Below are 23,848 nucleotides of genomic sequence, written 5' to 3'. Positions count from 1 at the left end.
TCCTAACGTAAACGTCACACATTTGTCAATCGGATGATTAGATCTGGTTGGAAATAGTCTCGATTTGCGCTAAGGAAAGGTGTCGATCAGATACGGACACGAGACTAATTGCTGAACCTGTAAATCCAGTACACTCTGAACAATAGATAACCAGGAATGGTTTGATGTACTGATTAAATTACTAGCTTTCTGGGTAGCAGAGATGCAGCGGATGCATTTCAATCAAAAAAGTGCCTGAGTATGCATGTATGAGCCCCAATTGCTACATATGATGCGTTCAATGCTGCTGATGAGCTTTTATATGGATTAATTCAATTTGGTTGATATTCTTCTGACTAATGCTATAACACACGATTCCCCTAACAGACTAATTGATCTCCCTAATTGGCATGCACCAAGGTACCGTTCAACTAGCGGACAATTACATGTTAGCCATTCCGTTCCCGGGATTTGTTAAACGATGAGACTCACTCCATTCCTAATGACACCAGTACCGTCTACTGGGACACCTCCAGCGGAGACGGCGGCAGCCTTGGTGTGATCACCGTTGACTCCCTTTCGTTTCAGGCTATGGGCGGTACAGCAGTCATCGGCAGGAACAGGCTTTTGAGTGTTTGAGCTCTTGGCGTAGGTCTCTGGTTCAGCACCGAGGTCACCGGCATCAACATAAGCTTCTTTACCGACACCGGAGCCATATCGAGACTTGACGAATTCTTTGTGGACCTTCAGGACGGACTGTAACTCCTCAATGGGTACATCGTTCAGGAAGATACATTTACCGAACTCCCTATCGGGGATGGCGAATCGTTGTTTACCATCTCGAGTTTTCCTATTGATTTATGTTAGTACTTGTTGCCGATCGAGTGAATGGCACTCACTTGATAGCATCAGTGGCAACAGCGATAAGTTCATCATCGAACAAATCGTGGTCCATGGAAAGACCAACAGAAGAAACGAGAGTAAACCACTCATCTCGTTGGGCATCGTTGAGGATACCTCGAGAGTGTGCGAGGGTGATGGAGTAAGCCATGTCGATCTATATCGAAGAGGTTTAGCACTAATCCGGGACAGGACAAGCGAAGTACACTTACACAGATCGCATGCCCGTGTCGTAATGGGATTCGAGGAGTCAATTCAAGGGTAGGAGACCAAGTGTGACCGAAAGCGATCACTCGGTCTAAACCAAGTTCGTGAAGGTTGGGTGATTCGAGCTGTGGCGATAGTCAGCACAATATGATGATACAGATTTACGAAAGACTCACCTCAAGCATGGTTTCAATACCTCGGTGACAGATCTCAGTACCAGGAGCTCTGACACCATCTGATCCTTCCTTGTATCCGAAGCTGGTTTCCACCAATTCTTTGCCGTGTTTGACCAGCAATTCCCATACAGCTTTGTCACCAACTGAAGCGATCTTAACAAGTTCCGCGAAACCATTTCGGACCTAAATCATGAAATTAGCGGACTAGCCTATACATGCAGGATAAGATCTAAGCTTACCTGACCGATAGGAAGGGTCTTCAAGAACGAGAAGTCCAAGAAGGTGTGGAGAGGGGCGTGGTAGGCACCCAGTCTGTCAGGATATCGAAAATCAGCTATCGATTCGTCAAGCCAGAACCATCATGAACTCACCTGTTCTTCAGCTTCTTGTGGTTGATTCCAACCTTGATAGACACTGAAGCATCGATCAAACCGATCAAAGTGGTGGGGACTCGGATGAAGTTACTTGTTCGTCGGTAAGAGGCACAAGCGTAACCAGCGACATCGGTAACAAGACCACCGCCAATAACAAGGGTGGGTTCAGTTCGAACAGTACCGAAAGAATCCATAGCATCTACGATCTCAAGCATGGTCTGAGAGTGATCGGATTAGCTAAAGTTTAGTGATTATAGATTTTGGATGCGAATATGACTCACGTCCATCGTCTTGTGTAATTCTCCACCATTCACAATCTTCCAAGTGATGGCGATGTTGTAGTGAGCGAAGTACTTCTCAATCTGTTCCTTGTAGATTGGGTGGACAACTGGTCGACAGAGATCAGCTGACGGACGATCGATTCGGAAGAAAAGCGCAAACCTACTGGTGTCCATGACAATCAAAACTCTTCCCCACCTCTTGTAGATATCGGCAAGCTTGGCGTGGTTGACATCGAAGACAGGAGAGGTGTAGTGGAAGTTGTATTTGAGCGCTTCGTACCCGTCCACAACGATGGAACCTTGCGAGTCTTTGGAAACTTTGGCAGTGAGATCAGACATGTTGAACTGCTTTAGTTGTAATGCTACAGGAGTGTTTGAAGAAAGATACAGTTGAAAGAGATTTGAGTAGAGCGGAGTTGGAAGAAGAGAAGGAGAGAGAAGGCAAACTCTAAGATGTACGACTTATATATGTATGACTTCAAAGCACGTATTCGGGAGTATCAAGAAGAAACGTGGGATGTGATGTTAAAGCTATACATGTAGGTTAAGAAGCTCAGTCATCACCCTACCGGACCTCCCAGATCTTTGGGTTTTACCCTTATTTGGGAAAGTTGTGCAACCGACTCACATGAAGGCACTAGCGAAAGGACAGAGACTAAGGTTGTAATCGGCTTGAAGGACCATCGCAAGCCTCGTAAGAGCGAATATTAAAATCGCTTCCATCGACCTCCAATGAGGCGCCCCTGTCAAGTCTCTTTGGGGTAGAAGTACGTTCGAAACGAACCGATCGATCGGATGATCATGTTGATGCGATCTTAAGGAATGGGATATTGCAAGTACTACGCTGTTACAGAAACTGCGAGGAACAGGATATTCAGAGGCCATGGCCAAGGCAGATGCCGTCGTGTTCGCTGTTTGTCGGGAAGTAGGGGCAAGCGGATAACGACATCGAAATGAAAAGAGGGTTGGCTACAGATTACAGATTACATCGACTGACTGACGCTGACCAGATGATCTTTAGATAATCTCGCTTCATTTCACGTGCTGTTGACGCTGACAGTGAACAAACCGGCTTGGTTAGTTTCCGATCGATAAAATCTGAGCTACGGATCGTGTAGGTACGTAACTCACACGCCCCTGCCTCATGACGATGTCATAATACGCTATTTGCAAGTAGTATCGTACTGGTATACATAGATTCGATCTGGACCATCGATCCCATGAGAATGACTACTCTGGGTAATTGTCTATTGGATACATGTCTCGATCTTAACTTTGTTATATCTTGATCGCTGATAAAAAAGATTAACGTAACTGATGTCATATCTGATATCGCACATTCCCCGGTTAATTAAGGTATCTTTAGATCCGATGATAAAACAGAAAACAGATCACATCATACTGCTGATAGATGTACGATGATGATCATTTGGGTTGTAATCGCTGAGATCAGTCATGCACAGTAGTGCGTTGTCCGATTACAACGTGTCAGCATAGCCAGAAGGTGTTCCGCAGAAAGAAGGTTCGTCATAGGAGGACGAGTACAATGGTCTTTAGATAGTATAGAACCTTTGAACTCACGTTTGCTATTGTTCCAAAAACATACGCATAATCAGTAGTCGAAAATGGTCACTGCTACAAAGTCGAAAGCAGACGCTCAGCAAGCTCCAGCCAAGTATCATGGTGAGTGGTACAGTACATTTCGATAGGGGAATGTACTGACCCGTTTTGTGCCGCCTCTGCTAGAACCAGTACAGGGCACGGTCTTCCATGTAAGTATGAAACTGTCCACGTGAGGTGGACAAAACTGACCATATGTTATCTTACATAGGGTGATGGTCGTGAAGAAGCTCTTCTCAAACATCTTGAATCCCTTCCTTCTCTCTCATCCCAGAAGACTTCCAGTTTATCCCTCCAAGAAAGGTCGCAAAGAGTTTTAGATGCGATCCACGAGTTTGGTAAAGGGGAGAACCGATATCTGATGAGTGTGGGAGATACCAAAGGAAGACAAGTAGAGGCTTTAGTCAAAGAGAAGAAACCCAAGGTAAGTCGGCAGTTTTGTAATTGAATACGATTTCGTTCAATGCTGATGCTTCTGATGTTATGCCCATAGCTCATCCTTGAGCTGGGTACTTATGTCGGATACTCTGGTATTTCTTTTGCTAGAGTAGGTAAACCCGCCTCTTGATGACCCCTTGAATAGATCGTAGGCTGATATCGATACATGTCCCTTGTAGCATCTTCTCGAATTACATCCCAACTCCATCTATCCCGAGAACTGGTCTTCTAACACCGAAGAAGACAGAGCTGGTTACATCTCCTTGGAGAAGAGTGAGGTGTACGCTACCACCGCTAGAGGTGGATTCAGACTAGCTGGATTGGACAAAGTCATCAAGGTAAGTCATACACCATGCTCGGAAATAACACATGTCATTGGCTAATGAGGTGCACAGGTGGTTGTGGGAAGTTCTACACCTAATTTGAAATCGCTCAGAGAAATGCTCAATATGCCCAAACCCCTCAAATTTGATATGGTATTCCTGGATCATCTGAAACCGCTTTATACGATTGATATCAAGGTTTTGGAAGAGGAAGGATTGGTAGGACCTGTAGGTTTCCAGTTTATCCCTTTCCCTATCTCGATATCTTGTCCCTGGCTCATCCGCTCCTTGCGATGTGACAGGGCACAGTCCTCGTAGCGGACAACGTCGTAAAACCAGGTAATCCCGCCTACCTCTCTTGGGTCCGAGCGACTCCCGAGCAGAAACGCAAATCACTCCAAGCACCCCGATTGACCACCCAGCCACCTGTCACTCCCAACCCTCCTACGGAAGAGTGGGAGACAGCCTTCCACAGCGGACCAATCGACGAGACGAGATGGGCACCCGACGAAGCTGAGGGGATCACAGCGGCGGGTGATCCGGGCTTGATCTATACTAGTGAGATGTTAGATGGTTGGGATCCTTACACCGGCGAGAAGGACGCTTGTGAAGTCTCGGTATGTACGGGTAGGCAGGACTGAAATCTTGCACGTGGACGATAAAAGGAATGAGAAGTTTGCATGATCATATGCATAACATGTAGCATTATCTGGCCTGATGAGCTTTCCCACCATTCGCCACAATGAACATACATATCCCAACGTCCTCCGGTTGCAATATTGATAAGCATCATTGGTATAGGACATAATGGTGAATTTGCATCCTGCCTGCGTTGCCTTACAATCTTATGTATTCAAGAACCCGCTTTTCTTCCAAGCTTGCACCATTTTTACGATATGCTCTTCATCTATGTCAGGTAGATCACTCATAGTCCTCGACGACTGACGAGCATTGGTTGTGTCCACGAGGACCTCTTTTTGCGATACTGTAGGATTACCGTACTAACCATCGATCATGTCATCAGTTGAATTCCCTCGAAATCATCCCGGAATAATGATGAAAGCAACTCACAGCAGCTTTCCACATATGCAACATTTGTTTATTAGGGTTGGTCTCCGGGTCATCTGAACTAGCTTCCACCCTGTTCAGCCAATCTGCAGGCGATACCCTTTGGAACGAAAGACCTGCTGCTTCCAGTCCATCGAGGATGGTGTTCCATTCGATATTCTTGAGGTGAGCGATATGATAGATAAGATGGTTCTCAGCAGCATTGTCGATGATTATATCCGTGCTAGAGAGACGTGAAGGATTAGTAGAATTTTCGAGACTATGAAGGCTAATGACTTACATAGCACGTGCAGCTAGATCGACAGGTAACCAGGAAGGTTTCTACCGTCCTCAGATCAGCATCCAGATCTACAAGAGAGATATGCAGGTGGGATGGACCCACCTCCTCTAAGATCGGTAGAGTTCCTGTAGTCTGAGCAGTCCTAATCATCAACGGCCAACCTTCCTTCTCATTCCAATGACCGGTCTTGGTATCACCACAGAGCTGTCCCACACGCATTACGTGTACTCGATCTTTCAATATGGAGCTTTCACTGGCAAGTCGACATATCTGCTCGGTGACCCACTTAGACTGGGAATAACCTATTGGAGATGCTGTTGACGGGTCGGTAGAAGGTTGTTCGGAGATTGTGGATGAAGGTTGGTTGAGCACTGAAGCGAGGGATGAGCAGTAGTACAGCTCCCCTTGATTGGTAGCTGCTACAAGACCCAAGAGGTTCCGTGTACCTAATGCATGAGTCCCGAGTCAGTTGGACTGTGTTGGATTCGATGCGATTGAGACTGCTCACCTTTGATACTATCTTCGAACGATATCAGGCTGCTGGTGAAGTGGACAGGCCAAGCCGCCTAGCGACACAAAAGTCTCTTTAGTCAATACTATTTGTAGGGCATTGCCTTAGGAACGGCTCACTCACATGGATGACCACATCAACCTCCTCTGTCAATCTATTGTACGCTTCTACCTCCAATCCCAGATGATGCTTACTTAAATCCGCGGCTAGGACATCTACCTTACTCCCCATAGCAACATTACGGGTCTCCAGGACCTTGTTCACCCTGTTGTATGCAGCCTCATCGTTGGGGGCACGGACTAAGCATATGATCTTCTTGACTGTTTGGCCGGCCAGTTGGTTTAGCTCATCGATCAAGAACGATCCGAGTGATCCGGTACCTCCTGTCAACAGCTATGAAATGCCATATCAGCTAAGATCGAGTTCTAAGCTAATTTGTGCAACGTACAACTGTCATTCCCTTCTTATCATCTTCACCTCTAATACCTGGAAGACCACCTGAAGTACTATCGAATTGACCGTATTTTCGTATTAGGTCTTTCATGAGTTCGTACGATTCTTCAACACAATTGTTATCCTTTGCTTTGTTTTCCTGTAGATCAAAGATGTACTGCGAAAGTCTAGTGAACGGATATCAGCCAAAAGGTACTCAAATTTCTCATTCAATAACACTCGCCTCTTGATCGATGGTCTCTCAAAAACCACATTATTTGGTAATACCACCCCTCCAGTATTCAACTTCTTCTGCAGATTGGTCCGTATCCTAGTGGCCATCAATGAGTTTACACCCCAATTGAACAAATCTGTATTCTCGTTCAGATTGTCCACTCTCAATTTACTCGCTGCTATGTTTTCGATAATCATTTTCACCTCTTCCCTAATCTCTGTCGTCGACCTCTTGGGTAGATCATCCCCTTGGCCATTTTGTTGATTGTATAACTGATTGATCTCCTCTCTGAATACTTCGTACGCTACACCCCGTTGGGTCGTACCTTTACTACTTTTCGGTAATCTTTTGGTTGATTCACTGACTACCAAACACATCTCTTTGGATATCTGAGCGAAAGACGGTGAATCACTATTTGCCTGGTCGATAAGTGGAGAGAGCTTTTCGAGTAGATCTGAGGGCGTCGGGAGGGATTTGGGAAACAGCAAGATACCGAGTTGCGATTGATCTGAGCCTACTACTAGTACGTCTGAGAGGTGGGCGGATTGCCGTAATGCACTTTCGATGATTCCAGGTGATGCTTTCTCACCATTGCTCTGTAGAATCACCTCTTGTCAGCTATATCCCTGCCCTCCCTCGCGACACAATGGAGATGCAGTGGATGGACGAGCTCACAAGTACGATAACATCATCACCTCTTCCAACATATTTCCACACATTCTTCTTGGAAGGATGGGGTTGATACAGATCGCCTGTTGCGTAACTACCATCTGCTCGGTTTGACTTGGTCTATAATATCCATTTATCAGTCTACTCTGATTATGCTGAGTTCACAACGTACGATAGTATGGAGAGATAGGTGGTATCATAGCGTATAAACTCACTTTGCTTGTCCATCTATCCGTAACTATCATCTCGTACTTCTCTCTACTCTCATCGACAGGTTCAAATACCAACGCATCAGAGTAAGGCGAATCGTTCCTTAACCATTCCCAATCTTTTTCAACAGCGTAATCTCGATGTGAGCTCAATAAGACTGTGGGTAAGTTCAAACCACAGTCCTTAGATTAGCTAGCAGCCCATGATGACAATTCAATTCGCAGTGAACTCAGAATGGTACTCACATCCACATTCGCTACTCCCCAATCTACTGACCAACCTCACCCCCTGATTTGCCGTCGTATCCCCAATCGTACTATCTAGCGGAGCACCACCGGTAGACACGTACTCCATAGATCGCAACATCTCCATACCAGGTCCATTGGGAACTTCAGCCAAGGTAGACAAGATGTAAGGTACAGATAAGAACGCCGTGACCTTGAACCTTTGATTCCTCTCGTCATTTTGCTCACTCGATAATTTCATACCATTCGGAGCAGGTGGTGGTATCTGACATGCCTTAATGGATTCGACCACATTGTTGCTGGTGATAGCTACATCTGAAGTAGGATAAAAGTAAATCATACTTCTTGCCATCCATGCTCTTAGTAGATCTGATATCCCACCATGGAACAGAGGAGTAGTGGTGAATGCTGCTGATTCTGAGCTAGTCCCATTCTCATTTCCACTCCCATCATCGTTCTCGGTAGTAGACTGGAGATAGGTTGGTAGGGATCTACGAGGCAAGACCGATACACTCTTCTGGTGGATATTGGGTATAGGTTTCGGCGTACCACTCGTTCCGGAAGTGTGGAAGATATGAGATACGCTTTTGGGATCTTTCACTGAGCATGGTAGGTGGAACGTTGATGGTGGAGGGGGCAATGAGGTCGCCGAAGGTAGTTCGATCGATTGAATAGCTGTATATGGGTCTGATTGCTGAGCAGAATGAGCCAGTTCAGCGTATTTGGAATGATATATCAATTGAGTGGATGAGGAGGAATTGTACAGGTGGGTGATAGCTGTCGGTGAACACTGTGGTCTATATATAGGATACGAGTAGGTTAGTATAGACAGAATATGAACGCGAATGTAAAAGATAGATGTTATGATACTTTCCCACTCACGCTATGAGTACCACTCCATATCCCAATCTCATCAGTGCTATACAAGATATCAGGAAATCCAAACCTGTCGGACATAGCAGCGATATGATCTTGGTATCATCTTGGCTGATAGGTACGCCTCTCTGAGCTAGCTGATATCCGAGTCTACAAGATAGATCTAGTAGCTGTGGAAATGCTAAGAAGAGGGGTATATGTGTCAGATCAAGTACAAGTTGATGGAGCAATAGACTCACAATACCGATCACATCTCCATTCATCCCGATCATCGTCCTTCGAAGTGAACCCTACCGCTCTTTCTGAACCGAATTCTCTCGCTCCATCTTGTATCAGCTGAAGGATAGATTGTATATCATGAGGGTAGAGTTCGTTCTGACGTTGAGCGTGTCCTGCAGTGGAGACCAGGTAAGAGAGGGTCATATTTACCTATCGATCAGGCAGACTATTTGGCTTCTTTGAGAGGATCGACTTGACAGTATGCATGAGGACCATACTATATCAAGTCGACCCATCAATCGCATGCTTACTCGTTATCGATCTATGGCATCCTGTGGTATGGTTTAGTATTTGAGATGATCGATCTTTTAGGTTGTTATCGTCATCGATATGGGATCGATGGTTTACGTTAACGCATAATTCAGGGTGATGATATAACCACTCTGCTCGTTGTCACAGATCCCATATCCCAATCTGCTACAACATCATGAGCAATAGTCATGGATCAGTATTTATGATAGATAAAGACCTCTGCCAGACAGAGTTCCAGTTCATGAAGATATATGTAGCGGTTCTCCGCTGTGCATTACATGATAGATCTACCACTTCACACCCTCCTCTCCATCTTCTTCTTCCTTCACACCATTTTCATGTTCATCCTCCTTCACAACCTCTTCCATCTCCTCTTCTTTCCTAGTCTGCCCTACTACCCCATCACCAACCTCATTGTCTAGCGGTGCAGGTGACTTGGGCGTATCTTCCACCACTTCCTGTTCCGCAATCTCCTTGTATATCTTATTCTCCATAGTGATCGAAACGGGTGATGAACCCCTAGTGGGAGGAACAGAGTTGATCAGAGATGGTGCGACAGAAACCGATCTATCTCTTCCTTCACTCTCGATATCAAGTGAAGGAGTCATCGTGTACCCCCTATCACGTATCCTATCAGTAATATCAACGATTTTGCTTTTCTTGCCCGACTGTCCTTTCTTTCTCTTCATCGAATTGGAAGATTGTAACACAGCTTTCTTCTCGTCTTCCAACAGTTTCTGTAACACCTCCGTACCTTCAATTTCATCTTGTTCGTCATATTTTTGCTCTTCTAATCTGAATTCTTCCCATCGTTCACAGATGGGTCTGATCCGTTCATTTCCATCACCATTGTCATCCCGTTGAGAGAGATTTGCCGGTGCATAAGTGAAATCCGGTCCAGGGTTGAATCTAGCTTTACCTTTACCGAAACAAGATAGCATAGGATAATATCCCAACGTTCCATCATCATGTATGATTTCGTTGTCATGAGATCTCTTACCGTGTCCAGAAGATAAAGCGGTATTGATAGGTGGTAAGGGAATGAAATCGTATAAATCTTGAAAAGCTACACCTAGGTGTTCACCGTTAAGGTAAAATTCAATTTTGGATCCATCCAATCTCTTCAATGGTCTAGAGATGTTCGTGACTCCTTCACTCAGAGATGCATTAGGTTCGTTCTTGTTCTTCTTGGTATTCTTCGTTGTGGCTCCTTTCTTACCGCCTCCCTTCTTGGGTATTTTCCCATTCTCGTTGATTTCTCCATTTATCTGCCCATCACCTTGTCCATCATGTGCTGCATCACCGTTCAGTCCTTGTTTCCTCTCAGCGGATAATTTCCCTTCTCTATCGATCAGACTATCCATCTCTTTGGAAGGTATATATTCATTCGATTCGAAATAACTTTGATTCCTGTATACGAATTGTCTTCTTAACCTCTTGATTTTCGCTGGATCATTCTTACCACTAGGTGGAGGAGGCCTTTTCGGTAAAGTGATCAAACAACCTATGATATCACCTGTTTGGAAAGATTTGCCAGCGTAGGGTTTAGGTCTAGATATATGGACCTTCTCGCCGTTGACATCCCTCATGGAGTAGCTATAAGCGTCCGATCCGACAGGTGAATCCAGATTGGCTTCTCTCCTTCCCCAACCGATTCTGACGTGCGGATTACTACTCATCAAGTGACCTTTGCCACCACCTAAAGATCCATTCCCACGTTGGATCTTGACTTCGTAGTACCATCTCCCTTCTCTCACAGCTACGTTGGCTCTGGCACTTCTAAATCCACGATCATTGGATATGGTTAGTGCAGTAGGTGATATACGCAGATAAGAGGATCGGTCTAGCCATGATATATGGACTGGAGGGAGCGGTGATGGATAAGGGATTGTACGGTAGAATGGGTACCGAGGGTGAGGTGAGGGAGTGGGAGATATGGCACAGGGGATATAACGGAAACCTAGGGATAGCCATAACAAGCAGATTAGCTATGTTTTATTCATCAGGAGGATAGAATCTGAAATAGAAGTGGCGACTTTATGATCACAAACCCATTATACACATATATATATACGCTCACTCACCCTTTGAAACGGGTATATCTGCCCACAAGAAACATTCTTCCCCGTATTCATCCCCATCTCCAGAACCTGGCTGCTGTACACCCAGTCTGGCGTACTCCCTTCTCTCGGCAGCATCATTTCTCTCCCTCCGCGATTGATACTGATTCGATAGAGTGGAAGGTCCTGGTCCTGCTAGACCCTCTTGAGGCAAAGAGGAAGAAGCAAGTGCTGATGTGGAAGATTCGGGCGGGATGGAAGACGGTGCGGGAGTGGAAGATGCGGATGACGTCGAGGGAGACAGTCGCCGCTTCTTGACTGGCATGGTGAGGAGGGAGCTGCGCTGAGTGCTCTATCAGCCAAGGATTGAAGGGGATAGGTGATGAACATGAGATGTGAGATGTTCGAGGGGGAGCAAAAGTCGATTCCTCCAACTTTGACCTGACGGACGCGTGCGACACGTGGGGGCCACGCCCCCTGGCCTTGTCTGTCGTTACGTCATCAGATAAACCCACCGGTGGATTACAATCAGTGGGAAATAGCAATAGGGCCGATAGAGAGACCGGTGTGGATGTCTATGTATATATGTATGTATGTATATCACTGCTTATGCTTCACGCAGCCACATATGCTGCATGCATCGTATGCGAGGGCGAGTCCGAGTACCGACAGAGCCAAGGTTAAGGACGAGGAAACAATGTGGAAACATGTGTACCAGAAAGAAAATAACGATAGAACGGTCCGCTTGTTCCGGATGATATAGATGTAGCACATGTAACACATCTTAAGATATCTTTTCTTCTTGCTTCTTTCTCCCGTCTTCCATCTTTCATCCTCTGTTTGTCCATTTAGATCATAGAGAGCATACATTCATCTAGAGCTATCGCCATGTCAAACATCGAGGTCAAATCAGATAACCCTTCGTTCGTGCTACACGGTATCGAAGATGTCAAATTCGAAAACGTATGTCCACTGAAGCGACCAGGAATACACCACCGTTCGCTCTCACTGATAACTGTATATCCTCCGGTCACAGCGATCAGTACCAGAGATCAAGAACGATGAATGTCTCGTAACAGTATCAAAAACGGGTATATGCGGATCAGACGTTCATTACCTTTTACACGGTCGCATTGGCGATTTCGTATTGGAACAACCCATGTGCTTGGGACACGAGTCCAGTGGTGTAGTAGTCAAATTAGGACCTGGCGTGAAGAATGATGGTAGGATCAAAGTGGGTGAGAGAGTCGCGATGGAACCTGGAGTTAGTTGTAGGACTTGTACGGAATGTAAGAGTGGAATGTACGAGGTGAGTAAGTTGTCTGCGTTGACGGGCGTGCAAGCAGAATGATAGGTGGTGTGGTAGTTTACAGGGGAGAGCGAGTGAGTGGGGGTTGTGTCGACGATGTGATGTTCATGAATATTTCTTTCCCCTGGAGCACGGAATACGAGCTAAAATGATTCGTTTTCTATTCATAGCTGTGCCCTCACATGGCTTTCGCTGCTACACCTCCAACTCAATTCGGGACATTGTGTCGATACTGTAAGTGATCAAGACATCATCATCGCATCTTGACACTCGTCCAGCCCTGCTACATGAGACGCATACTGATCCTTGCCTGACAGACGTCCTCCCCGCCGATATGCTCCACCCTATTCCCGAAACCGTCTCATTCGAAGACGGTGCCATGATGGAACCTTTGTCCGTTGGTGTCCACTCTGTCCACTCGCTCGGTCAGCTCCAATCAGATCAAGTTGTCATTGTCTTTGGTGCTGGTCCTGTCGGTCTGCTCTGTATGGCAGTTGCCAAAGCGTTGGGTGCTAGGCGAGTCATCGCGGTGGATATTCAGCAGGAAAGATTGGACTTTGCGAGATCTTACGCTGCTAGTGATATCTTCTTACCTGTAAGTGTGACGTTTTTTCAATCTGATAAGTACACTGTGCTCTGTACCTCCCGGTGATCCTAGAAGATATCTCCTACGTCCATCGCAAAGGCCACTGTTGTGCGTATACTGTACTGACCTAAACACCCATCTCCTCAGGGCGCTCGTGACCCCAACGAATCCATGGAAGACTACTGTGCTCGAGTGACCGAAGAAATCAAGACCACCCTCAACATCCCTTCTCGAGACCATGGCGCTGTTGACCTCGCCATCGAAGCCTCAGGTGCACCGACCTGTATCCAAATGGGTATCAACATCTTGAAACCTGCGTGAGTTTTCTCTTTGTTGAATTGTATACTTGTGCTGATCTTGACATATTCTTCAGCGGTACATACGTTCAAGTAGGTATGGGACGAAACATGAACGTTCCCCTTCCTCTGTTCCACGTAATCAACAAACAACTCAAGGTATTGGGTTCATTCCGATATGGACCTGGTGATTACCCCTTGGCGATATCTTTGGTCGAAAGGGGCTTGGTGGATCTCAAGCCATTGGTCACTCATCGATTCGAATTTGAGGATGCCAAACAGGCCTTTGAAGTGACCAAACTAGGTAGGGATGAGGGTGGGAAGGGAGTCATTAAGGCTATCATCAGTGGACCAAAGTAAATCACAGGGGAGACAGTCATTCGAATTGGTAAAGTAGCAACTAACAGAGGTAGATAATAGCCATGGTATATAAGTGAATGGACATTCTGAATGCTTCGTTATCTCTTCATGCTTGTAGACTGTCTGGGTTCCATATGCTTTCTTTGACACTGAGCAGGCTGCGACATGTCATCTCAGGTGATTTGATGGCATGCAGGCATTGGGAACTGGGCCACCATTATACTTGTGCTGGGTTGCGATGAACATCAAAACGACCCAATCAATGCACAGGCAAACTCACTTCCAATCTGTCTTCTCACTCTCTTCCTTTCTTTCTAATCATTCATGAATGCACCCACGAAACGCAATCATCAATTTCATCACCCACGATGAACGGCTAGCAGCATAGAGACCTATCATCGAGATAACCTTAGAGATACATAGACGGATATAGATACACATGATTCACTCTCTCAATCATCACGCGTACGATGACTCGCATGACTTCTTCCACTTCGCCGCCTACCTCATCGATCCATTACCCCAATACTAGTCCAATCTCATCTTCCACTCAGCCGTTATTATCTGATCAGCCCGATCTGGAGCTGGAAGATGAGACCAAGTCAGCTGTCGAGCACCGGAGGAGAGAGAGCGTGTCGATGGAGAATCAACTTGATGAAGGGATGATACAGGTGAAAGGGGAAAATAGGTGAGTGAATTATATTTATATACCGCACAAGTGATATATATACAATATATTTATGTACATATATACATACATGGGTGTACCTGGACACTGATATAGCCATGATGACTTGACAGGATAACGAAGTTCGTATGGATACTGGTGTTCATAGCTGCTCTATCGGGGTTGTTGTTTGGTAAGTTCAATCCTTTGAAACATCTTCACTTCTTCACCATCAGCCTCAACAGTCTTCTCAGTCATCTGCCAGGATATAGATCCAGAAAGAGACCCTCTGACATTTGCATATCCAGGCTATGACACCGCAGCCATATCTGGTGTGTTGGTGATCATCAAGGATGATTTAGGTGGGTCATTGACTGATTGGCAGAAGGTGAGCTGACTATTCCTCGTTAGTGATGGAAGACAACTCATGTGTTACTGACAATGCTTGATAACTTTGTCAGGAAGCCATAACATCATCCACTACGTTCGGTGCACTGTTAGGTGGGCTGTTAGCAGGTGGACTTTCAGATTACACTGGACGTAGACTGGTCATCGTCCTGGCCAATGTGGTTTTCATATTGGGGTCACTGATACAAGCTGTAAGTTGTCTTTTATTATCTCACATTGCTGTTTCCAAAAGGTCTTCACTGACATACCTGCTCGACCTCAGGCATGTCACTCCGTCCCCCTCATGATCACTGGCAGATTCATTGTTGGCCTAGGTGTTGGTCTGGCAAGCTGCATCGTACCTCTATATATCGGTGAATTAGCACCCACGAAGACCAGAGGGAGACTCGTGACAATGAACGCAGTCGTGGTTACTCTCGGACAGGTCGTAGCTTATGGTGAGTGAGAAATTACTAGGTCAAGATATCTTCGTGTTTGTCTGATCGCTCTTAACGCTGTAGCGATCGGTGCATCCTTCCAAAATATCAACAACGGTTGGAGATGGGTAGTAGGTTTAGGTGCATTACCAGCCATGATCCAGCTAGCTTCAATTGGATTCCTACCTGAGTCTCGTATGTCATTTCGTCCAGATGCAAGTGCTATCATATATAGTCAGGCATTAGAAGCTGATCAAAAGAATCATTGATCCCATACAGCACGAATACTTCTACTTCGATCTAACGTCCATTCTGCTCATCAAATCCTATCCAAGATATATCCATTGGCTACCACTCATCAGATAGACCAGAAAGTGGAGATCATGCGAAGAGCTGTACAGCAATCTAAGGAGATCAACGATAGAACAACATTCAGACAAAGGTTGGGCAGCTTGTTGCGGATCGGTGGAAATAGACGAGCTTTGAGTGAGTTGATTGATATCCCAAAGAAGGTACTTCCAGCACGAAACAGCACATCAATGCAAGATGGGAAGATAATGTGTTGATGTATTCGCAGTTATCGGCTGTGGTCTACAGATATCCCAGCAATTCTGCGGGTTCAATACACTCATGTGAGCGAAATCTATCCCATTCGAGCCCAAGCCATTAGCTTGTACTCATGACGGTATTAGGTATTACTCCGCAACGCTCTTCGCTGTACTAGGGTTCAAAAATGCTACAGCTGTAGGGATGATCGTAGCCTTTGTGAACTTCTTGTTCACCTTGGTCGCGCTCAGAGTAAGTGTGAAGCCGTAGCTCGATATGCATGTCTTCGCCTGGAACTGACTACGGACCTCTTTTCAGATAATCGATCCTATAGGAAGAAGAGTGACGATGCTGCTCACTCTACCAGTCATGACAGTGGCTCTGATCCTGGTCGCATTTTTCCTGCATAGTGAGTGCACCCACAATCCATGTGATCTACTTTAATGGAACACTCCATATCGTGATACCGAGACTGACCCGAGCTGATTTCCCTTCCAGTCCTTACGTCGGAGACAGGAGGCGTCCTTGTCGAAGGCACAGATTATCCCCTTTCCACCTCTCTCCTAGTCCTACTTTCCATGTTGGTGTACGTCGCAGGATATGCGACAGGTCTGGGCAATATCCCATGGCAGCAAGGCGAATTGTTCAGGTTGGAAGTGAGGGGTATAGGTACTAGTATCAGTACAGCTACTTGCTGGTACGTCTCACTTCCATATATAATCGAGCCAATTATGGCCTTATATAGCGATACTGGTGACTGACTTTGCTTTGCAATCGCAGGACTGGTAACTTGATAATAGCAGGTACATTCTTATCCCTTATGAATGCAATAACGCCATCAGGTGCTTTTGGGCTGTACGCTTTTTTTTGTACGCTCAGTTGGCTGTTCTGCTATTTCCTGTATCCCGAGACTTCTGGGTGAGTCCTTCTATGTTTGTGGTTGTGGTCTACACACCTGATCCATAAACTCGATCTTCCGTGTGACTTATGAATTCGATACGTCCACACCGTCCTATCATAGATTGGCTAATCCGTATCATTTTGCATAGGCTATCACTAGAAGAAGTATCGTTCGTGTTCGAAGACGATTTTGGTGTCTTGAAGTCGCAACAGATCCGTAGAGAGAAATTGGAAAAGGCTAAGATGGCAGAAGTAGACAGGTTGATAGGGGATGAAGTGGGTGTATAGGTTTTACATAGACACAGGGAGGACCAGAACGCATGCGATAGAAGCTTGGTGACTTCTTACTCAGCATGCATGTCCTGCACGATACTATACAAACTTATTTCGGGATCCATTCCAATTCAAGGATTTGACACCGAAAGAGCATTCGCCATTTTCAGGAACGAGCTCCGAAGAATGATGATATCTTACGTGCTTGATTTTCGATCATATCATTCAATTGACGTGCTTATCTTCGGTTTAACCCGTACCAAGACGAGAGATGGCGCTAAGATTGGGAATTGCATTGGACAGAATACTCGGCTGGCCGAAAGGAGAATGGTCAGAAGAGAAGCTTATGCATCATTCTCGGGGATCAGCGATTATTGCAAATCAGATGTGAGAGAGGATTTGTTTGGATTTGTTTGCATTGTAGATCGCTACCATCCAGAGTCCTCAGCTTGTTCAACTACAATTGCTCAGACTGTCTGAAGTCACCAGGCTCCGTTTTCAGTTCCAATCCTATTGACCGTCCAGTCTCACTCCCATCTCGTAACGGACAGTCATTGTTGTACATCATGTCATCTACCAGCACCTCGGTCAAAACACCCAAGCTAGGTGTACTCCAGCTCAAGACCAACTTCCCTCGACCTGCAGGAGATGTCGGTAATGCAGCTTCATGGGGTGATATTCCAGTGGTCATCCGAGTCGTTGAGGAAGCGACGGGCGATCTGGTAGTGGGTAACAAATGGGGTCAAGAACTTGTGGATGCGTTTGTGAGGGAAGGTAAAAAGTTGATCGAGGAAGAGGGAGTGGTAGCTTTCGTAACTACTTGTGGATTCGTGAGTCTGTCAAAATCAGGGCTAACAACGTCAGAGATACTGAGGTATCAATCAACTGGACAGCTTGCTACTATGCACCCATTCTTGGTCAACAGACTACCATACATTGGTACATCCGCCTTATTACAGGTCACATGGTTACAACAGACTTTCTTCCCAGGAGAAGACTCGAAAGACTCGGTTGGAGTCATCACATTCAAGAAATCTGCTTTGGTAAGTGATACCATCTTGATACTTGTATGCTTGACATGAGGGGATTTTCTCTGACCGATGCAAGTGTAATATCTGTAGACCGTCAAACACCTTATCAGTGTCGGTGCACACCCTGATACGCCAGTCTACGGATTACCAGAAGATCCCGATCCTAAAAAGGGAGTCTTCAAGGCTGTCTTAGAATCGCGTATTCCATGTGAGTATAGTAAAACACTTAGTCCAGAAACATCTTCAGATTCCATATTGACCTGTTCCTGATTCCGATGTACAGACGACTTCGAAGGAATGGAGAAGGAGGTACTCGCGGCAGCTCACGAGCTTACCTCGAACCACCCCAAGGTCAAAGCTATCGTGCTCGAATGTACGAATATCCCACCTTTCTCTCACTCGATTCACAAGGCTACTGGTTTGAGAGTATACGATGTGCTTACTTTGGGTAAATGGTTGTATGATGGTGCCACGCCAACGGATTTCAAGGCCCTGCAGGCAAAGGGTTTATAGATGGAATGTACATGATATTTTGGTCACTTCGAAGAGCAGAGCATGTTGTGCTGTTCATCTCATGCACTGATCAAAGTCACCAGCTACTTGATTCAATGCGACAGATTACTCTCTATACATGTAAAAGCCCCCAACCCGCTCAAGTACGATTACGCAGATACCAACACCTTTTGAACTTCCGAAGCCAATTTATCCACATCACCGTCATCCTGCTTACCCTCGTTCAGAATATGCTCTTTCGTCCACAACCAGTCTTTCTCCTCTGCGATGATCAGATCCGCCAAATTTCTGCCTGATTTCTCGCCTTCTTCGATACCATTTGCAGGTTGACCTGGGACGGACGCTCTCCATTTCCACATCTCTGTGAACTGATCCTTCTTCCCTTCTAATGCGTTGACAACGTGTTTGCCTAGTACTGGTAAGAACTTGAATCCGTGGCCTGATCCACCAGATGCAACGAATAAACCTTTGTTGTATCCTGGTACATAGTCAATGACGAAGGAGTTGTCGATACTGTCGGTGTACCAACACATTCTTGTATCCGTTATGCCGATTTCCTATGAGATGAGAATACAAATGAACATCCCGCCCATCTGCACAGCAAGTACAAAGCAGTAGACAGACTTACCTTCAACTCCGGGAACAATTCACCAATTACTATCTTGATATTATCGATCGCCTTCTTAGGAAGATTGGAAGCCTTTTCCTCAGTATATTTGGTGATTGGTATTGAGAGACGTCTGAGCTCAGATATCAGCATAGGGGAGTCAGCGATTATACGATTCACTCACTTGCCAGTCTTAGGATGTGTTTGGAAGTTAGTCCATTTCCGACCTCGGTCTATAAGGTATCGGTCAGTGTAAGTCCTATATCAAGCTGAACAATGTACCTACAACCAATCTTTATCTTACCCTCGGGAGTACGAGGAAAGCCGTAGAAACTGTTATGGTAATATCAGTTGGACCTCTGACATTTTGCTGTAAGAAAATCACTTACCCTCCAAATTCCGGACTGCTCTTTCCCATCCACCCATAAGCCCACACTGGAAACTTCTCAGGGGAGAACTATGCGAACAACCGTGAGCATCTTGGACGTGGTCAGGATCATGTGTGTGGAGGACTCACCTTATCCCATAGATCTTGTCTGTCTTGGGGTAAAGTTATGGTGACTACTGATCCGGCAGTGGTTTCCAGTAGGCTCTCAACTTCTGGGACGATACTTGGTGTCCACCCTCCTCCTATCGGTATGATCAGTATGGGACCCATTTGAAGCACAGAGCACCTGAACTTACCAGCTACGATCACGACATCCGCAGGGTGCTCTTTTCCATCGGCAGTTCTCAGACCCTTGATCTTCTTCTCATCCTTCCCTTCTTCGACCAATAGTTCATCAAATTTACCCATCTCAGGACCAAGCACAAACTTCACTCCCCCCTTCTCCGCGAGATGTCTAGCCCACGCACAAGCTTTGTCGGCATATGTGAATCCCGCTGAAGTATCGATGAAACCGTTTAGTCCACCTCCACCAGCTTTGTCTAAAGCATGAACCTTCTCTTTCCAGTGCGATGGTTCCTTAGCGTCCTTGTCCCACAGTCTTTGCATATCTGCTTCGTCGAGCTATTGACATACCCACCAATCAGTCTTCCAGAGCATCATAACACAATCAGAACCATTGACGGTAATGTTCACTCACGAGAACATGCTGATGGTGTCTAAGTCCAGCCTTCTCCAGCGCGTTCAAACTCTCCCTGTCAAAATCTGATAATTCACCTGAGCCAGCTATTCTTAAGAAGCCGTTCGAAACTAATAGCTGATCATGTGGAGTCAAGCCTTTTGGAAGATCCTCCGGAGCGGAATTTGCAATCTGCTTATTCCAATCTAACCAGATATCACGTCCGGAGAAGGCTAAATCTTGATATTCTGTTTCGTTACCGCTGTGGATCATCTCAAGTTAGCTCTAGAGTAATTAGTCTCTCATTGACAGAGAGGTCCAGAGGAGACTTACTAAGAACATCTATAGACTTTGTTAACATCCGCACTCGCAGAATCACAACCTTCACTGGGATTATACGCGTTTTCGTGGTATGGCTGATAATCGTATACAGTCACATCTTTGTATCCTCTCTTACTGAGATGTAAGGCGGTAGATAGACCGAACACGCCTGTATAAACGATGTTATAAGTACATGAAGGTCTGATGACGAGAGATGCTCACTCACCGGCGCCAACAATAGCTATCTTGTCACCTGTAGAGGTCATTTTCGTTCGAACTACTTGTCGCTTGATCACTCGATCCCAAACTTCTTCAACTTCGCGCACTCACTTCTCATATAAAAGTCAGAACATGTCGGAGAGAATCGCGTGGTGATCTGCATCGAAGAGCATGAACATTGCACATAAGAGTCGGATTACCGCGATGTCTGATATCAACATCTTAGATACAATGGCGCGATATGGTGGGGAGATGAGAGCAAATTGGTGAGATGTGATATCCCGAGCACGACAGATTACACGGTGAAATCCGAAGAGGAAATCTCGCTTAATCCGGATTCACAATTTATGCATGACAACTTGATCAGATCCTGTTCCCAAACCCCTCAGCACGTATATGTCTACCATCCAAACCTCGAAGTACCTGGTCGTCCTAAAAATATGGCGTGCTTATGACCCGAACTGTGCTTGTTTTCGGCTCCGAGCGAAATGTAACAACCTTCGAGGTGATCTTCCATAATTTGCCAACGAGGTTTTTACCACAGCACTTGCTGCCATGGATGGTCACGTTCGGTCTTCAGACGACAAAGATGCATGTTAGCTTCGTCGGACGAGCTGTATGAATTACCATAGGCTAGCAAGATGAGTTTACATAGGCGGCACCTCGACGTCGAGCGTGACAGTGAGACTCCTTCGAGTCTCGATGTCTACGATGAGTATCCTCAGAACCTCAGATATGAAACTCCTCAGACCCCGGTCGGTGCCCCTGCCGAAGATTCGAAAGTCGAGGACAAGTACGACTTCTCCGCCTATGCGTTTACCGAAGAGGAATCCAAAGCTGTAGTGAGGAAGCTGGACCGGCATGTGAGTGCTATGCCTGACGAGGACCCAAGGCCTTGTCCTTCCCCGATCTAGCTGAATGAGCTTCTGGTGACTTGCAGATTTTACCATTCATTTTCTGTAAGTTTTGCGATCATGTCTCCCTCTACCGCAGCCGCTGACAAACTCTTCGATAGTCGGTTACATGTTCAATGCCTTGGATAGAGTGAGTAAAGCTCGCAATCAGATTGATCTACGAAAAGATGCTGATGGATGTTCAGAACAACATATCCAATGCCAAATCAGGTGGGATGACGGAAGATCTGCGCTTCCCACAAGATGGATATCGTACTCTTCTATGTATCTTCTTGTGAGCATCGACCCCAGCTCTATCAATGCACTCCTCACTGAAGACTTGATCGCCTTAGCATTCCTTTCACAATTGGAGTAGTTCCTATGGTTATGTTGACAAGAAGGGTTGGCCCGCGGTATACCATACCGGGCTATATGCTGGGATGGGGAATCATGGCAGTACTGGGGGCAGCGTGTACCAATTTTGGAGGTGCTGTAGCCGTTAGATTTGGTGAGTGATTCCCGATAACAGGAACATCAGCTTGCTGACAGAAAATCGAGCAGTTCAAGGAATTTTCCAAGCTGGATTTTCGCCCTCCTTGATATATTACCTGACAACATTCTATAGCAGGGGGGGGCTTGCCAAGGTAAGATCAAATCGAAGGGTGTCAGACCGACGCTAAATTGACTGCAGAGGATAGGAGTCTTCTACTCAACGAACGCCCTGTCAGGTGCCTTTGGAGGGTAAGTCCAGTCGTTTCAACGATAAGACCAGACTAATGGAGATAACGTATCTAGCCTGATAGCATACGGGGTATTCCAACTAGACTCCAAGCTGAAAGGGTGGCAGATACTGCTATTGATCGAAGGTGAGCTGATGTGTCAACCTAACCAAATCGCAAGCGACTGATGGCTGGCCCTGAAATGCAGGAGCTTTGACGGTAGGCTGGGCAGTGTTCACCGCATTCATGCTGCCCTGGTCATCCTCGACAGCAGCTTTCCTTAATCCAAGAGAGAAAGAGGTAGCGCGTTTACGGGTTCTGAAAGATGGATCTGGTACTGTTGACGCGAAGTTCGACGTCAACGCCTTCTTCGCCCCACTGAGGGATTGGAAGTTATACACCTACGCTATCATCGGTAAGGGATCCTCTTCGCTAACGCAAGATCTCGCTGATATGAATTCAAGGTTTGTTATACGGCATCGCAACTTCTGTTGCTGATAGTTTCATGACACAAGTAAGCATCAACTGAGCACCATACTCTTCACCCGCTGACCAAGATTCAGATTGTGTCAAGATTTGGCTACTCAGTAGTCAAAACCAATCTGTTCACTGTTGCTCCTTTCGCGTTTGGCACTCTCATGATGATCACCACGGCATGGTCATCGGACAACTTTCGGGAAAGAGGGTTTCACCTGGCCAGTGCTATATCATTGGCATTCATTGGTTGCATCATACTGGTGTCTGTGCCCGTATCGAATCATGCCGTAGGATATTTTGCAGTCTTTCTGATCACAGGTGGTGCCCAGACGCCGAGTGTCATCTTTCATTCGTGGCATCCGTCCAACGAAGCAAATGAAGATGCTCGAGCCTTCAAAGTGGGGGTTCTCAGTAAGTGTCTAACTTGACTTAGGTTTCCCATAGACAGCTGATGCTTTTGGCACAATAGCCTTTGTCGCTAACTCAGGAGGTTTTGTGTCTGCCAATATATTTCTGGACAAATGGAGCCCGGCATATAGGATACCTCTCATCATCGTAGCGGCCACACAGGGCTTGGCGATCTCGATCATCGTGGCGTTCAGATTGTGGATGGGATACGACAATAGAAAAAGGAACAAAGCTCAGAGTGTCAATTGGACTTCAAAGGATGTACCGACCGAAGCCTTGAAAGCTGGCCCAAAGAATCCATCTTTCAGGCATTTCGTGTGATGTCATGCAAACAGGGGTGCCTGGACAGGACACGACCATTCGATGATAAACGGCAGATGTACGTGACTTATGCATTGCCATTTACAATTCATACGTACC

The 23,848-nt window shown here is 46.0% G+C and overlaps 9 protein-coding genes across 9 annotated transcripts; 5 read left to right on the top strand and 4 right to left on the bottom strand.

The window, feature by feature from the left end:
• Window positions 1–380: 380 nt before the first annotated feature.
• On the bottom strand, window positions 381–2,256 carry V865_000700 (uncharacterized protein; the record flags this gene model as incomplete). Its single annotated transcript, XM_066224530.1, has 9 exons — window positions 381–410; window positions 472–829; window positions 879–1,036; window positions 1,092–1,211; window positions 1,263–1,445; window positions 1,502–1,574; window positions 1,634–1,854; window positions 1,918–2,024; window positions 2,082–2,256. The coding sequence occupies 9 exons, from the start codon at window positions 2,254–2,256 to the stop codon at window positions 381–383; spliced, it is 1,425 nt and encodes a 474-aa protein (XP_066080627.1).
• A 1,286-nt stretch (window positions 2,257–3,542) lies between these two features.
• V865_000699 (uncharacterized protein) lies at window positions 3,543–4,939 on the top strand (the record flags this gene model as incomplete). Its single annotated transcript, XM_066224529.1, has 7 exons — window positions 3,543–3,600; window positions 3,664–3,689; window positions 3,749–3,961; window positions 4,031–4,084; window positions 4,155–4,313; window positions 4,371–4,526; window positions 4,601–4,939. The coding sequence occupies 7 exons, from the start codon at window positions 3,543–3,545 to the stop codon at window positions 4,937–4,939; spliced, it is 1,005 nt and encodes a 334-aa protein (XP_066080626.1).
• A 204-nt stretch (window positions 4,940–5,143) lies between these two features.
• On the bottom strand, window positions 5,144–9,247 carry V865_000698 (uncharacterized protein; the record flags this gene model as incomplete). Its single annotated transcript, XM_066224528.1, has 13 exons — window positions 5,144–5,299; window positions 5,370–5,589; window positions 5,647–5,687; window positions 5,749–6,092; window positions 6,155–6,212; window positions 6,281–6,550; window positions 6,606–6,777; window positions 6,834–7,420; window positions 7,500–7,613; window positions 7,709–7,860; window positions 7,949–8,745; window positions 8,831–9,005; window positions 9,064–9,247. The coding sequence occupies 13 exons, from the start codon at window positions 9,245–9,247 to the stop codon at window positions 5,144–5,146; spliced, it is 3,270 nt and encodes a 1,089-aa protein (XP_066080625.1).
• A 395-nt stretch (window positions 9,248–9,642) lies between these two features.
• V865_000697 (uncharacterized protein) lies at window positions 9,643–11,740 on the bottom strand (the record flags this gene model as incomplete). Its single annotated transcript, XM_066224527.1, has 2 exons — window positions 9,643–11,315; window positions 11,440–11,740. 2 exons carry the CDS (start codon window positions 11,738–11,740, stop codon window positions 9,643–9,645), a joined length of 1,974 nt encoding a protein of 657 aa, XP_066080624.1.
• A 563-nt stretch (window positions 11,741–12,303) lies between these two features.
• V865_000696 (chlorophyll synthesis pathway protein BchC) lies at window positions 12,304–13,966 on the top strand (the record flags this gene model as incomplete). The annotated part of the gene is made up of 6 exons (XM_066224526.1): window positions 12,304–12,378; window positions 12,452–12,724; window positions 12,895–12,958; window positions 13,042–13,319; window positions 13,458–13,627; window positions 13,684–13,966. The coding sequence occupies 6 exons, from the start codon at window positions 12,304–12,306 to the stop codon at window positions 13,964–13,966; spliced, it is 1,143 nt and encodes a 380-aa protein (XP_066080623.1).
• A 470-nt stretch (window positions 13,967–14,436) lies between these two features.
• On the top strand, window positions 14,437–17,191 carry V865_000695 (uncharacterized protein; the record flags this gene model as incomplete). Its single annotated transcript, XM_066224525.1, has 13 exons — window positions 14,437–14,654; window positions 14,768–14,826; window positions 14,942–15,021; window positions 15,095–15,232; window positions 15,304–15,478; window positions 15,542–15,652; window positions 15,737–15,943; window positions 16,035–16,089; window positions 16,150–16,255; window positions 16,322–16,412; window positions 16,502–16,700; window positions 16,784–16,921; window positions 17,053–17,191. 13 exons carry the CDS (start codon window positions 14,437–14,439, stop codon window positions 17,189–17,191), a joined length of 1,716 nt encoding a protein of 571 aa, XP_066080622.1.
• A 551-nt stretch (window positions 17,192–17,742) lies between these two features.
• V865_000694 (uncharacterized protein) lies at window positions 17,743–18,720 on the top strand (the record flags this gene model as incomplete). Its single annotated transcript, XM_066224524.1, has 4 exons — window positions 17,743–18,006; window positions 18,070–18,219; window positions 18,298–18,415; window positions 18,491–18,720. The coding sequence occupies 4 exons, from the start codon at window positions 17,743–17,745 to the stop codon at window positions 18,718–18,720; spliced, it is 762 nt and encodes a 253-aa protein (XP_066080621.1).
• Window positions 18,721–18,869: 149 nt separating this feature from the next.
• On the bottom strand, window positions 18,870–20,978 carry V865_000693 (uncharacterized protein; the record flags this gene model as incomplete). The annotated part of the gene is made up of 10 exons (XM_066224523.1): window positions 18,870–19,277; window positions 19,349–19,460; window positions 19,512–19,560; window positions 19,614–19,660; window positions 19,717–19,784; window positions 19,845–19,957; window positions 20,012–20,336; window positions 20,413–20,653; window positions 20,725–20,881; window positions 20,939–20,978. 10 exons carry the CDS (start codon window positions 20,976–20,978, stop codon window positions 18,870–18,872), a joined length of 1,560 nt encoding a protein of 519 aa, XP_066080620.1.
• Window positions 20,979–21,572: 594 nt separating this feature from the next.
• On the top strand, window positions 21,573–23,749 carry V865_000692 (uncharacterized protein; the record flags this gene model as incomplete). Its single annotated transcript, XM_066224522.1, has 12 exons — window positions 21,573–21,794; window positions 21,872–21,890; window positions 21,947–21,975; window positions 22,031–22,119; window positions 22,178–22,332; window positions 22,386–22,468; window positions 22,516–22,565; window positions 22,620–22,690; window positions 22,752–22,958; window positions 23,008–23,057; window positions 23,107–23,431; window positions 23,490–23,749. 12 exons carry the CDS (start codon window positions 21,573–21,575, stop codon window positions 23,747–23,749), a joined length of 1,560 nt encoding a protein of 519 aa, XP_066080619.1.
• Window positions 23,750–23,848: the final 99 nt, after the last annotated feature.

The sequence above is a fragment of the Kwoniella europaea genome, chromosome 1 (genome assembly GCF_036810445.1).
Source record: "Kwoniella europaea PYCC6329 chromosome 1, complete sequence".
Taxonomy (NCBI): Eukaryota; Fungi; Basidiomycota; class Tremellomycetes; order Tremellales; family Cryptococcaceae; genus Kwoniella; species Kwoniella europaea.
Note: the sequence above shows the minus strand (reverse complement) of the source record. Positions and strands in the feature narration are given on the sequence as shown.